General features: G+C 34.5%; 1 protein-coding gene across 1 annotated transcript; it reads right to left on the reverse strand.

Moving 5' to 3' along the window:
- Positions 1-173: 173 nt before the first annotated feature.
- LOC104981710 (alpha-amylase 2B) lies at positions 174-14300 on the reverse strand. Its single transcript, XM_010830954.1, has 10 exons — positions 14133-14300; positions 13631-13777; positions 8819-9016; positions 8208-8438; positions 7292-7425; positions 6358-6480; positions 6164-6263; positions 2681-2799; positions 2113-2238; positions 174-363 (listed from the first exon to the last, which is right to left on the reverse strand). The coding sequence occupies exons 1-10, from the start codon at positions 14298-14300 to the stop codon at positions 174-176; spliced, it is 1536 nt and encodes a 511-aa protein (XP_010829256.1).
- Positions 14301-15711: the final 1411 nt, after the last annotated feature.

The following is a 15711-nucleotide window of genomic DNA, read 5'->3' on the forward strand; positions in this document are numbered from 1 at the left end:
ATTACAATTATTAAGTATATGTGTTTTTACGCTTTTTTGAGTTTTACAGTTTGAATACTTTTTATAGCTTTTACCAAAAATTAATGAATTATGAGAAGTTATATATTACATACATAGAAGAAACAAAACACATTTTATTTCTCTGGGTGTATGTATTTAATTCAGTTCAAATTTTATAATTTAGAATCAGCATGAATTGCAATAAATGGATCTTCAGCAGAGTTACTAATAGAAAAATGAGCTTTGCCATTACTGGAAACACTGATTTGAATCCCTGTACAACTGTTACCACTTTTATCTCCAGAAATAACATCACAATATGTACCAGCAGGAAGACCAGTTTGCAAAGTTGCAGATAGTGTACTGTAAAAATAAAATTTAAGATTTAATATGAATTTAACACAATTAAAAGCAAGAATACAGACTCTCTAAAATAGTGTAACTGTGTGCTATAGAACTTTAAGCAGTCAAGGTCTCAATGAAAATAAAATTCAAACATAAAGATTTCTGCAGTGGTTGGTTTTCTCAGGGTCAACAAAATTCTTATAGAAAATATAGAAATTTCCTAGTCAATAGTAAATATTATACAAAAAAATAAAGTTGAAGAGTATCAGTGAAGATTTGAATGACCTGCTTCACTTAGAGAAAATAATTTTAAATTACTTTAAATGTATCCTCATCTGAACTTAAGAAAATACTGATTATTTTCAAAAACTTAAATTTGGTTATTTCCTCAAAAATCTCCTTTTTTCAAGAGGTTAAAATAAATTTGGGCTGGAGATAAAAATAATCTTGCATTTCTATAAAGAAATATATAATTTTAAAATATAATGCTGTCTCATAAATATGTTTCTTCCCTCTCCCTGATAGCTCAATTGATAAAGAATCTGCCCACAGTGCAGAAGATGTGGGAGACACAGGTTTGAGGCCTGGGTCAGGAAGATCGCCTGGACAAGAAAATGGCAATCCACTCTGGTATTCTTGCCTGTAAAATCTCATGGACAGAGAAGGTTGGCATGCTACCATCCATAGGGTTGCAGAGTCAGACAGGACCTTGCACGCATACACATATGACAAAAGACAGGGAAAAAAAGGACTAGTAATGGATTCTTGGGGAAGACAAGTATATACTTTTTTATTTGTTATTATTATTTTTTGCCAGTAAAATATCATTTGGGCAAAGAGTGAGCTAAACATGGGTGGAATCTAGTTTGGACTAACATTACAAGTGCTTGCAAAGATGCCTTCTGAGCTATAATTCCGTATGTGAGGGAAACAGTATAATGGAGGCAAAGAATATAAGTCTCACAAATGAAAAGCCAGTAACGAGATGTCTCAGAACTAAAAGTAATAAGTCCCCTGAGGTGAATCAATGACCATAATATACATATTCATTATAAATATATATATGCTTTAAAAAGTATTATTTGTCACAGAGAGATGGGAATGTGCAAAACAAGACTAAAGAACTACGTACTAAAGTAGGTGAAAAAAAGAGAGGAAAAAAGACATTTCAGATCTGAGGCAGTATTTTTCCATTATTGATTTAAAAAGTTTTATAAGACATTTTTCTATGGATTTCGTGACCTTTTATATTAACGACTTTGTATATTTTGGGGGCTTCTCTGGTGGCTCAGAAAGTAAAGAATCTGCCTGCAGTGCAGGAAACCTGGGTCCAACCCCTGGGTCAGGAAGATCTCCTAGAGGAGGAAATGGCTACCCACTCCAGTATTCTTGCCTGGAGAATTAAATGGACAGAGGAGCCTGGTGGGCTACAGTCCATGGGGTCACAAAGAGTTAGACATGACTGAGTGACTAACATGTGTATATTTTATGTGAGGTGTATATGTAAGCAGTACACATGCATCACATCTGTCCATGATGTGAAGAGTGCACAAAAAATGACTCCACTTAGAAAAGAAAACCATTATAAACAGAGGAGATAAAAGAAAATCAGTCATCATCATTTTTCTTCTGACCCTTTTCTAATCGTTATGTTTTCTTAATCTGCCATCTAAAGAATTTTTCAGATGTGAAAAAAGTAAATGAGCAGGAAAAGAATAAACCAAGAACATATTAGCATAAAATATTATTTCTAATTGATCTACTTACCTGTCATCATTGTTAAAGACAATGAATCCTTTGTTTCCTCTTCCAAAAGCTACTTGGTTGCTGCCATTGTCCCACCAGTTTGTAAAAGGTTGACCATCAACTACATTACGGAACATAACCATGTTCCTAAAAACAAAAGAGCATGTGAAATGCTGTTGATACTTCAACAATTTAAAACGAAACAATGGACTTCCCTGGTGGCTCAGTAGTGGAGTATCTGCCTACCAAAGCAGGAGAAATGGGTCTGATCCCTGATCCAGGAAGATCCCACATGCCACGGAGCAACTAAGCCCATGTGCCACAAATGCTGGACCTGTGTTCTAGACCTTGGGAACTGCAACCACTGAGCCTGCAAATCCCCTAAAGCCCATGCTCCACAACAAGAAAAGCCACCTCAGCGAGAAACTCCCACACCACCACAAAGAGGAGCCCGGCCCACTACAAGGAGAGAAAAGCCTGCACAGCAACAAAGACCCAGCTCAGTCAAAAACCAGTAAATAAATAAAGGCATTTTAAAAATGCTAAGAAAGTTTATTATCAGAGAATGTGTCCAAATAAGGTTTCCTACCTTATTTGACGCCATCGATGTTCACAGACCCAGTCATTGCCACAAGTAGTATCTGGATTAATAGTAACTTCTTTAATTACTCCATTTTTATTTGGTGGCCCCATCCAATCATTAACATCCTCAATTAGTAAAAAAAAAAAAAAATAATAATCAATTTTAAAAGCTCACATTTTTAACATTACATGTGTCCTTATTTAGGACATCAAACCCAATCTGTCCTATTTGTGTTTTTGTAGTGGCTTCACTTAGAATTCAACTTGTTCAGGATTTTTACTAAGTATATCTTCTCCCTAACTTCTCATTCCCTAGTGCCATATTTCAAACAAGAGTATGATTTTTTTAGTCTCTCATTGTTTTCCAAGGAATTGTAATCACTTCTTAATATCACTATAGGCAGTGTGATGTTATTGAAATGGCAAGGACTTTAGTGTTATAAAATGCAGGACTAAAAGATAGGTTCCATTACTACTAGCTCAAAGACTTAGTTAATATACATAACTTCTATGCCTCATTTTCCTCTTCTGTAAAATGATGATATTATAAGTTACTATAAAAATTAAATAAGGTATGTAAAAATCTTTATACATGATAATTGCTAATAAATGACTGTTTCGTTCATCTTTTTTCAATAAAAGTTCTAATCAAAATATCAAAATACTCTTCACTAAATTGACCAAATTTTATTACTGTGCTTTTCTAATTGGTACTTTCAAGGTAATCATAGGAAAAAATAGATTATGTCTAGGAAGGTTATCAATATCTGTCTTAAATCATATGGTATGATAAATGATGGACAAGCTAAGAGTTGTTAGCATGCAGAAGTCATGGAGAAGACTTTATGGGAAAGGGGGAAATGAACATATGCCATAACTCCTGCCATCAGAAATAAGACTAATTAGTGGAAATTATAAGAAATTGATTCAATATAAAGGGAAATATCCTAAATATTTAGGATATCTAAGGCTATCTAAGAACAGAATGAGTTGTTGTACAAAGTAGTAGTGGACTTCTCAATTTGTAAAGAACCTACTAGAAACTAGAGGAATATCTATCTGGTTCAGAGTGAAGAGAATTTTCTACGTCAGGTATGAAGTTGCTGTATGATGCTGGATTTGAAACTTCCCACTAACTTTCCAAATAACTTAAGTTCTTATTTCTCAGTTTCTTTTAAAAATATTTACTTAGATTAATGTCTTTACCATACTGCTCACATTTTTCTGATTTTTAACATTTTCAGAATAGTTAGCAAATTTCTCTTTAATGTATTTTCCTTCCTGCTATACTTTCCCTACTGAACTTCGGCTCAACTAGATAATGCCTTTGCATTCCACAAAACTTTCTTTAAAAAAGTATTTAACAAATACTTATATTGCTTATACCATGAGCAGGTACTGTTTTAAATTTCCTTGAAGTGTTAATTTGTAATCCTCATATCAACTGTATGAAGCAGGTACTTACAAGTACACATTTTATTCATTGTATCCTTATTTTTAAGTGGTATTTTTTAAAGTGGGTGGGCAAGAGGGTATATTTCTCATACTTTGAAATAGCTTACATACTCTTTATCAACAGAGATCATTCATTTTAATTTTTTATTTTTTTATATCTAAAGTCTGCTTTTATTTATTTATTACATTAAAATGGACTTATTGGTCCACATAACTGAAAAGTATAGGGAATAGAGTTACATTTTGGATAAATGGATGCCATTAGGTTACTTATTTTCTTCCCATTCATCATCTCTTCTTTCTTCTGGTTGGCTTTATTTATATATTTTTTTGTGGTCTTTGTTTTATTTTTTTAATATAAATTTATTTATTTTAATTGGAGGTTAATTACTTTACAATATTGTACTGGATTTGCCATACATCAACCTGAATCCACCACAGGTATACACGTGTTCCCCATCCTGAACCTCCCATCCTCCTCCCTCCCTATACCATCCCTCTGGGTCATCCCAGTGCACCAGCCCCAAGTATCCTGTATCATGCATCAAACCTGGACTGGCGATTCATTTCATATATGATACTATACATGATTCAATGCCATTCTCCCAAATCATCCCACCCTCTCCCTCTCCCACAGAGTCCAAAAGACTGTTCTATACATCTCTGTCTCTTTTGCTGTCTTGCTTACAGGGTTATCATTACCATCTTTCTAAATTCCATATATATGCGTTAGTATACTGTATTTATGTTTTTCCTTCTGGCTTACTTCACTCTGTATAATAGGCTCCAGTTTTATCCACCTCATCAGAACTGATTCAAATGTATTCTTTTTAATGGCTGAGTAATACTCCATGGTGTATATGTACACAGCTTTCTTATCCATTCATCTGCTGATGGACATCTAGGTTGCTTCCATGTCTTGGCTATTATAAACAGTGCTGCGATGAACATTGGGGTACACGTGTCTCTTTCCCTTCTGGTTTCCTCAGTGTGTATGCCCAGCAGTGGGATTGCTGGATCATAAGGCAGTTCTATTTCCAGTTTTTTAAGGAATCTCCACACTGTTCTCCATAGTGGCTGTACTAGTTTGCATTCCCACCAACAGTGTAAAAGGGTTCCCTTTTCTCCACACCCTCTCCAGCATTTATTGCTTGTAGACTTTTGGATCGCAGCCATTCTGACTGGTGTGAAATGGTACCTCATAGTGGTTTTGATTTGCATTTCTCTGATAATGAGTGATGTTGAGCATCTTTTCATGTGTTTGTTAGCCATCTGTATGTCTTTTTTGGAGAAATGTCTATTTAGTTCTTTGGCCCATTTTTTGATTGGGTCGTTTATTTTTCTGGAGTTGAGCTGTAGGAGTTGCTTGTATATTTTTGAGATTAGTTGTTTGTCGGTTGCTTCATTTGCTATTATTTTCTCCCATTCTGAAGGCTGTCTTTTCACCTTGCTAATAGTTTCCTTTGATGTGCAGAAGCTTTTAAGGTTAATTAGGTCCCATTTGTTTATTTTTGCTTTTATGTCCAATATTCTGGGAGGTGGGTCATAGAGGATCCTGCTGTGATGTATGTCGGAGAGTGTTTTGCCTATGTTCTCCTCTAGGAGTTTTATAGTTTCTGGTCTTACGTTTAGATCTTTAATCCATTTTGAGTTTATTTTTGTGTATGGTGTTAGAAAGTGTTCTAGTTTCATTCTTTTACAAGTGGTTGACCAGTTTTCCCAGCACCACTTGTTAAAGAGATTGTCTTTAATCCATTGTATATTCTTGCCTCCTTTGTCAAAGATAAGGTGTCCATATGTGCGTGGATTTATCTCTGGGCTTTCTATTTTATTCCATTGATCAATATTTCTGTCTTTGTGCCATTTTAATTTTTTAAAAATATCCACTGCATTGTTACAAGAACCCTGTGTCAGGTTTTCACTTAATAAATATTTGATAAAATAAATAGTGAATGTTATAGCAATATGTGAAATTATAACAAAATTAACTTCTTTTTCTTGAGAAGAAGATATTTTGTACAACACCAAAACTTACTTTTCCATTCACAAAATGTCTTGTCCAACGGTAGCTTGACATTACTCGTGTAAATCCATAGGGATGAGCGAGCATAAATCCGACTCCCATTTTGTACAGTCTAAAAGGCACAAAATTATCTTATTATAAAAGAAAATAATATTTTTAACATCATTAAAATGGTAGGTTTAAAAATGGGGAACTTTGTTTCTTACCTAGCATCCCAGAATGTAAGAATAGATGCTCCCCCAGCTCCATGCCCTCGCTGATTGTCATGGTTATCAACAAAGACAAGTGCCCTGTTAGAAGGCATGAAACCCCAGCCTTCTCCCCAGTTCCTATTAAAAAAAGAAAATCTTAAGAATATATATATGTATTCTTTTACAATAACTTTAGAATAATCAAAATGTGCATTTCTTTCAGTATTGCACTCTTCAATGAAATTCTCTCTCTAGTTAAATGATTATTCTGTAGGGTTTTAAAATTTTTTAATTTTTAAAATTAATTTATTTTAATTGTAGAATAAACTGAGCTTTTGAAAATTACAAACTATATATATATATATATTATCTACAAATACATTCCATGTATGTATATATGTAGAAATTACTTGAATTACATTCATGTTATAAGAATTTTGCTATAAAATTTATATTAGAAGTTTTAGTGTATTATAATTTAGATAGACTTCAGAAGGGCCAACATACATACCATTTTATACAGAATTGCAAATTAGATTAAGTTTCAACAGTATATTGTTATAAACATTTTAATATTTGAAATTAACTAATATATGTAAAGTCTATAGAATGGCCACATTGTAGGAACTTCATAAATTATAGAATCACTTTAGTAAGAACCTGGCTTTCACAAATTATGTGCAAACATTAATTAAATCTAGTACAGTCATATAATGTATAAATTACAATCTCTAGATTGGTGTTGAGTCCCTAAAAAGCTTCCTTGTGATTGATATTCTAAATAATAAAGATGATCACTTGGAATGTGGGGATATACAGCACTTGTTATTAGTAAATGAATCCTTGAAATTTGTCTAAATAAGAAGGCATTATGAAGAAAACTCATGTTGAGGTATCATCACAAAAAAATCTGTGAAATAATTCAAAGGATAAAGCATATTTTATTTACTTTAAGTAAGCCATCTTCTCTCCACTCCACTTGCGAATAACTGTTCCTAGTTTTGCACCATATTTAAATTCTGTCACACGGCCATTTCCAAAGTACTCACTGCTTGTAATTGCCTCACCACCCAGATCAATTACCTTGTAGAAATGAAGAAGAAAACAACAATTTAAATAAGAATTTAACTAAGTTAAACTTATATAAAAAATAGCTTTATACTATTTTATATTATATGAAATACCCCAAATGGTTTTCCTTATATCAAGATTCTCATTTTTCTTTGCTAGACTATATCTATCCAACAATAGTAAAAGTAACATGACAAAGTAACTTGTCCTGTGAGAATGCTGACCTAATTTAGACTTGCACATAAATGATAAGACTAGTTCATACTTGTATAGCACTTAATATCCAGCTGGTAATATTTCTTGCTACTTGATAAATATTACCTCTTCAAATCTCCAAAGAAAACAAAGATATAACCATTATCATTATTCCTTTCGATAACTTCTGAAAAAATTGTTGCACAGAGAGGTTAATGAATCAGCCTAACCAAACACACCTAATGGTGATCTAGCCAAAATTTAGAGTCAGATATCCTGTCTTAAGACAACTATATTATTATCTGTCTTCTATCACGGCCTCTGGGGAAATTATACATGACATGGAGATTTTTGCAGCCTAAATAAATTTTTGTCATTTGGATAACAAACCTCTTGATATAGAGTTAGATGTACTGTCTTCTGAATAAAAGGAGGTTAAGGAACATTCTTCTATGTAAATGATTCAGCCATTAAGCTAAAGAAACTGCATTTTAAATAAAATCTGTCACTTATTTTCTGATGAGTTATTGATGAGGAATTATTTTCTAAGAATAATAAATGGTCATATTTTATATGGATACACGTGTATATTGACATACCTCCTGGTAAATGAAAGGTTTACTTCCTGAAGGAAACCACTTTGTGTTTAGATTATGCAGTTTATCCAAAACTGCCTTTATGTCTCCAGGCCACATATGCTTAGAAGCATCAATTCGGAACCCTGCTACACCAATGTCAATGAGATGGTTTAGATAGTTAGCAATCGTGGAGCGCACATAATCTTTCTCCAGTGCAAGATCAAGAAGACTAACGAGACGACAATCCCGGACCTATGGAGAAAAAAATTTTGTGATTGATACATAAAACATCACCTTCACTTGAGAATCCATTCAATTATTCATTCATTTATTCACTAACAGATATTTCAATAGTGATTTCTTTGCACCAGTCTCTGGAGATATTGACATTCTAGTACTGACATACCTTTGAAATATTTTTCATTGTAAAAATGAAAAAAATGGAGAAAAAGTAGAGGAGTTTTTTCATTTTGAAAAATTAAATTGGGGAAAATTATTTGAATGTTGATATGAGATTCTGAAGTCAGACTTGGAATGCTGTTTTCCTAAACACTCTAAACTAACATTTAAAATGGAGATCAGTGAGCTACATATGGATAATAAAAGGTGTAGATAGATATTTTGCTAATTACCTGATAAGCATCATTATAGCTCTCAATATCTCCACTTCCAGTTTTACATTTTCCATCATTAAAATCCCAACCAGAGTATGGGACTGCTGGAAAATCCTCACTTCCAGGGTTGAAATAACTTCCACAAGTACTGCCTGTTCCCGCACTCACACCACTTCCAGTCATATGATTAATTACAGCATCCACATAAATACGGACCTGAAAGGCAAAATTTCCATTTCAGTTTGACTTACAGAGAGATAGAAATTTATAGTATTATTAATTAGATTGTACAGCACATTGATAACATTCCAAAATACTTCTTTGTTATTTTATAACTTATCTTACAAGAAAACAGTCAAGTGTGAAAAGAAATCATTGTGAATTGAAGCCCTATAAGCATTCTAGGCACTTGGAAGATGCTTATACATATAATAAATTAAGAGAACCCCAAACTAATAGAACTGTGAAAAAATACAAAGAGACTTTTTTTTTGGAGTATCTGGAATCAGTTGAGGCAAGAGAGATTATTAGTTTTTGAAGTTTCCATAGGTCATCCTAAGAAACAAGAAGCCAGACTCTACTATCTATTTAGGATCAGAAGAATAAAGGTAGGTATTGTCTCTCATCTCCTTCATGGATCACAGCCATGTTGTGGCAAAAAGGGTCTTGTGTAACTCAGTGAAGCTATGAGTGATGTCATGAAGGGCCACCCAAGATGGATGGGTCATAGTGAGAAGTTCCAACAAAATGTGGCCCACTGGAGGAGGGAACGGAAAACCACTCCAGTGTTCTTGCTGCAAGAACTCCATGAACAACACAAAGAGGCAAAAAGATGTAGCACCGGAATATGAGGACCCCAGGTCAGAAGTGTCCAATATGCCACTGGGAAGAGTGGAGGGCAATTACTAATTGCTCCAAAAGAATGCAGCAGCTGTGCCAAAGTGGAATGATGCTCAGTTGTGGATGTGTCTGGTGGTGAAAGTAAGGTCCGATGCTGTAAAGCACAATATTGCATAGGAACCTGGAAAGTTAGATCAATGAATCAAGGTAAACTGGACGTGGTCAAGCAGGAGATAGCAAGAGTAAACATCAACATCTAAGGCATCAGTGAATTAAAATGGACGGGAATGTGCAAATTTAATTCAGATGACCATTACATCTACTACTGTGGGCAGGAATCCCTAGCGCTCATAGTCAAGAAAAGAGTCTGAAATGCATGACTTGGATCAATCTGAAAAACAACAGAATAATCTCAGTTTGTTTCCAAGGCAAAAAATTCAACATCACAGTAATCTAGTCTATGGCTCAGCCACTGAAGCCGAAGGACCTAAACTTGACAGGTTCTACAAAGACCTACAAGACCTTCTAGAACTAACACCAAAAAATGATATCATTTTCATATGGGATTAAAATGCAAAGGTAGGAAGTCAAGAGATATCCTGAGTACCAGGCAAGATGGCTATAGATTCGTTGTAACTGAAGATGGAAAAGCTCCATATAGCCAGCAAAAACAAGACCTGGAGCTGACTGTGGCTGACATGAGGTCCTTATTGCAAAATTCATGCTTAAATTAACAAAAGTAGGAAAAACTACTTGGCCATTCAGGTATGACCTAAATCAAATTCCTTATGATTATACAGTAGAGGTAATGAATAGATTCAAGGAATTAGATCTGATAGACAGAATGCCTGAAGAACTATGGACAGAGGTTTGTATCATTGTTTAGGAGGCAGTGACCAAAACCATCCCAAAGGGGAAAAACAAAAAAAACCAAAAAGATGCAAGAAGGCAGCGTAGCTGTCTGAGCAGACTTTAGAAATAGTTGAGGAAAGAAAAGAAGCAAAAAGCAAGGGAGAAAGGGAAAGATATATCCAACTGAATGCTGAGTTCCAGAGAACAGCAAGGAGATTAGAAGGCCTTCTAAAATGGACAATGCAAAAAAGGAGAGGAAAACAGTACTCTTCGAGAAAACTGGAGATACCAAGCAAACAGTTCATGCACAGATGGGCTTGACAAAGGACAGAAATGGTAAGGATTTAACAGAGGCAGAAGAGATTAAGAAGAGGAGGCAAGAATACACAGAAAAACTATATATATATATATATAAAAAGGTCTTAATGACCCAGATAACCAGGATGGTGTGGTCACTCACCTAGAGCCAGACATCCCTGAGTGTGAAATCAAGTGGGCTTTCAGAAGTATTACTACAAAGAAAGCTAGTGGAGGTGTTGAAATTGCAGTTGATTTATTTAAAATCCTAAAAGATGATGCTATTAAAGTGCTGCACTCAATGTGTCAGCAAATTTTGAAAACTCAGCAGTGGACACAAGACTGGAAAAGGTCAAGTTTCATCCCAACCCTAAAGAAGAGCAGTGCCAAAGAATGCTAAGACTACAGTACAATTGCTCTCATTTTACATGCTAACAAGGTTATGTTCAAATCCTTCAAGCTAGGCTTCAGCGGTATGTGAACCAAGAACTTCCAGATGTAAAACCTGGATTTTAGAAAAGGCAGAGAAACCAGAGATAAAATTGCCAACTCTCATTAGATCACAGAGAAAGCAAGGAAATTTCAGAAAAACATCTGCTTCATTGACTATGCCAAAGCCTTTGACTGTGTGGATCATAACAAACTGTGGAAAATGCTTAGAGAGATGGGACTAACAGACCACCTAACCTGTCTTCTGAGAAAACTAAGTGCGGGTCAAGAAGCAACAGTTAGAATCTTACATGGAACCAATGAATGGTTCAAAATGGGGAATGGAGTAAGACAAGGCTGTATATGGTCACTCTGTTTATTCAACATCTATGCAGATTATATCATGCGAAATACTGGGCTGGATGAGTCAAAAGCTGTATTCAAGGATCCCTAGAGAAATATCAATAATCTCAGATATGCAGATGATACCACTCTAATGGCAGAAAGTGAAAAGGAACTAAAGAACCTGTTGATGAAAGTGAAAGAGGAGCATGAAAAAGCTGGCTTAAATCTCAACATTCAAAAAACTAAGATCATGGTATCTGGTCTCATCACTTCATTTCAAATAGTAGGGAAAAAGTAGAAGCAGTGACAGATTTTATTTTCTTGGGCTCCAAAATCACTGTGGATGGTGACTACAACAATGAAATTAAAAGATGCTTCTTTGATGAATGATTGGTTCTGAGGTCCCTGCAACACTCCAGAAATATTAGTGTGGCTGCTTTAAAAAAAAGAAAGAAAGAAACTGTGTATCTGGTCACTTATTCCTCTAAAATTATCTCATTGCCTGGGATTCAATCTTCTCTCAATATACTTGTTCTAGAACATTACATACACAGCAAATGTAAACAGATTTGAAGGAGGACCAGGAAAGACAGTTAATATTAAAGAAAAATGTATGTTTTGGCTTCACATTTAACTTTTTTTAAGTTTCATGAATGGATAAAACAAACAAATAAATTTTGTATACAGGATCTGTAAAACTATCTTGTCTATTTAAGTTTCTTGCTCATACCCCATGCAAATTAGAACTCAGTGTGGTACATGGCCATATTCAAACACCTAAGAGTCATGCAACTGACGCTTTAGTTTGAAGCATCTAATCCTTTCTTTCAAAGTAGACACAACCATACTGCATTCTTACTGAGGATTTTGTCCATCAATATGTTGCCATGAATTATCTCTACCACCTTTCCTCTCAAGAATCAAAACCAGCTTGATTTGGGAATCTTCTCTTTTCCAAATGAAATAGAGATGCAATACTTAACTTTCCTTGGTGTTTGTAGATATTGCCTTGTGCATTCCATTGTAAAAGAGATGGTGACACCTGTCAGTAAGGCATCAATGACCAAAAAAAATGCTTGGAAGGAAAGCTGTGACAAATCTAGACAGTGTATTAAAAAGCAAAGACATCACTTTGCTTACAAAAGTCAGTATAGTCAAAGTTATGTTTTTTTTTCAGTAGTCATGTATGGATGTGAGAGTTGGACCATAAAGAAGGCTGAGTGCCAAAGCACTGATGCTTTCAATCTGTGGTGCTGGAAAAGATTCTTGACGGTCCCTTGGACTGCACGGAGATCAAAGCAGTCAATCCTAAAGGAAATCAACCCTGAATATTCACTGGAAGGACTGATGCTGAAGCTGAAGCTCCAATACTTTGGTCATGTGATACGAAGAGCCGACTCACTGGAAAAGACCACGATGTGGGGAAGATTGAAGGCAAAAGAAGAGGACAGAAGAGGATGAGATGGTTAGATAGCACCACTGACTCAGTGGACATGAACTTGAGCAAATTACAGGAGATAGTGAAGGACAAAGAAGCATGGTGTGCTGCAGTTCTTGGGGTCACAAACAATCAGACAAAACTTAGTGACTGAACAACAACAATTGCCTCTCATTATGCTCTTCATCAAAGAGAAAATAATTACAGACGATCATAGTACTTGCGGGAAGGAATATCCAAGAATTATGGATGGCCATACAATTCACATAGAAGAAACAGCAAATGTTGTAAGTGGAACTTCTAATTGCTAACTGGAAAAGTGTTCCCCCAAAATGTGTACAGCCATAAAGGTTGAAAGTTGATGTTCTGCTTTATAAAATAAAACTTAAACTTACATTAGTTGAAGTCTGTGGCCTTAAACTTTTAATTACATCTTCTTTAGTGGATAAATGGTACATATAAAAATAGTTATAATTAAACATAAGGTAACAATTACATTTTAATTTATAGCTAAAGCATGAGGTAACTTTTATATGCATGAAAATTGTTCTTCTTAAAAGGAACAAGAGACAAGAGAGATAAATTATTTTTCTGTATCATGTGTTTAAAGGAAACTTTAAGTCACTTACACCAACGTTGTTACATCTAGTCACCATGTCTTTGAATTCATTTTCATTTCCTGATCTTGTACATAACTTGTAACTAACTGGTTGGTATCTTTCCCACCAAGGTCGTGAAGGGTCAGTAATCACAGCATTTTCACTGGGTGGGGAGACCTACAAATAAAACAATGTTAATAAGTATCAATTTATGACTCACTTTATACCACTGAATAGTCTATAAACTAATCAATAGTCTAAAATTATTTCTGAATCTTTGGTAACTGCATTTCTTTACAATTGTTTGAAAATATTAACATTGCATTGGAAATATCCTGCTGAAAAAAATTATCTTGGAAATAAAACGTAAAGTCACTGACAATTTCAAATTTTTTTCTTCCTCAGAAAACTGTTTTACTTAGAGTACTTTAATTGTGAAGTAAAATGTTGTCCCAGCTTTCAGACACAGAGGATACTACTACTTATTCTCAGCACAGCAATTTCTGCAACTTATACAATGAACAATACTCACCTGAACCCCTCCAAATCCTTTAGGAGCTAAGTATCGCTCACATTCAAGAGCAATATCGACCCAGCGCCACTCAAACAGATGAACAATGGAGGTCCGTCCAGATTTGACGTGTGGGTCATACTGAGCCCAGCAGAACCCAATTGCTGAAAGCAACAGGAAAAACTTCATTTTGCTTTGAAGTTGTCAGTGTTCTTTCCAGCAACTATTTATATTCCTATAAGAAGTATATATTACAAAATAAATGTTAAATGAGCAAACACTTGAGCACAAACTGTTTATTCATAATCTGAAAAGAAATATTGATAATAATTTAAACAGATGAAGAACATCCATAAAATCTCCCAAGAATACCATCTAAATGAGCTTTAATAACAATGCTTTCCTTATCGTGGGAATATTAACCTTTTAAACATCTGGTATTAAATATTTATAAAGTGTGTAATCATGTATTATTTAAGTAGGATTAGATCTTATATCTAAAGTCCTTCACTAACAGAAGGAAAATAACAATTAGAGTCACCTGAACTCACAGTCAAAATATTTCCCTAACTATCTATTGCAAACATTTGCAGGGTTTCAATTTCAAAATGAACAAAATATTCAGTTCAGTTTTGGTTTTACCCCCAACCAAAATTTTTGATTATTGAAGTTTCTGCATTAAGAAATTAAGTTTCAATATGACATTTTATTGTGAGGTTAATAATAGATATTAATTATACATACAGTCATAGAATATCAGATATATCAAGAGATTAAATAAAGAGAAGTTAATTCTATGGCTTCTTTTCAATTAGGACATCATCACAGGACTCAAGTTTGACCAAGTATAAGATCTTTAGGCTTATTCACTCCAGGAGTAAATAGATAGAGCTTGAGACATAGCATGAAACACGTGAATCTTTGGACACATCTTCACTGAGACCAGAGTGTTGATATGAATACCTAACTGAGCAAACAAAGATATTGGTTAAAGAATCCATTTTTATTCAGCAAATTTGCACTGTCAGGGAAAATAACAAATGAATTAATTTTGAGTCTAGGATATAGTGAAAAATTAAGATCACATGGAGTAGAACACCCTTAAAATGAGGGGTTATATGTATGCCAGCAAAGTGATATGACAAGTGAGTCCAGAAAAGAGAATTTTGGAGAGATACTGTAGAGCAAAAAGAAGCATAAGAAATAACAGGAATGCTTTGGATTTGAAGTGATTTAAAAAATCAAGTAAAATATATTAGTTTTGTGACTAGGAAGTAAGGGATACAGATAGCTTTGGACTAGAATTAAAAACTCAAAAAACCTCAAGACATTTTTTGTCTCTATCTCTTGGCTCTGCATTTCTATGTCTTTCTTGGCTTAATTCTCAGGCAGGCTTTTGCCGCACAGTGGCAAAACTGTTCAAATGCAAAGTTTACTTCCCACCAGTCTGGCAAACTCAGGGAAAAAAATAAGCACCTCTTTCTCAACAGTTTAAGCCAAAGACTCAAGACTGATTCTTAATTGGTTTCTGACTTGGTTTATAAACCCATCCCTGAACAGAATATTGTGACAAGGAAATGGATTGTCTTGATTGTCCTAT

The sequence above is a fragment of the Bison bison genome, unplaced genomic scaffold (assembly GCF_000754665.1).
Source record: "Bison bison bison isolate TAMUID 2011002044 unplaced genomic scaffold, Bison_UMD1.0 scf7180017864519, whole genome shotgun sequence".
Classification (NCBI taxonomy): Eukaryota; Metazoa; Chordata; class Mammalia; order Artiodactyla; family Bovidae; genus Bison; species Bison bison.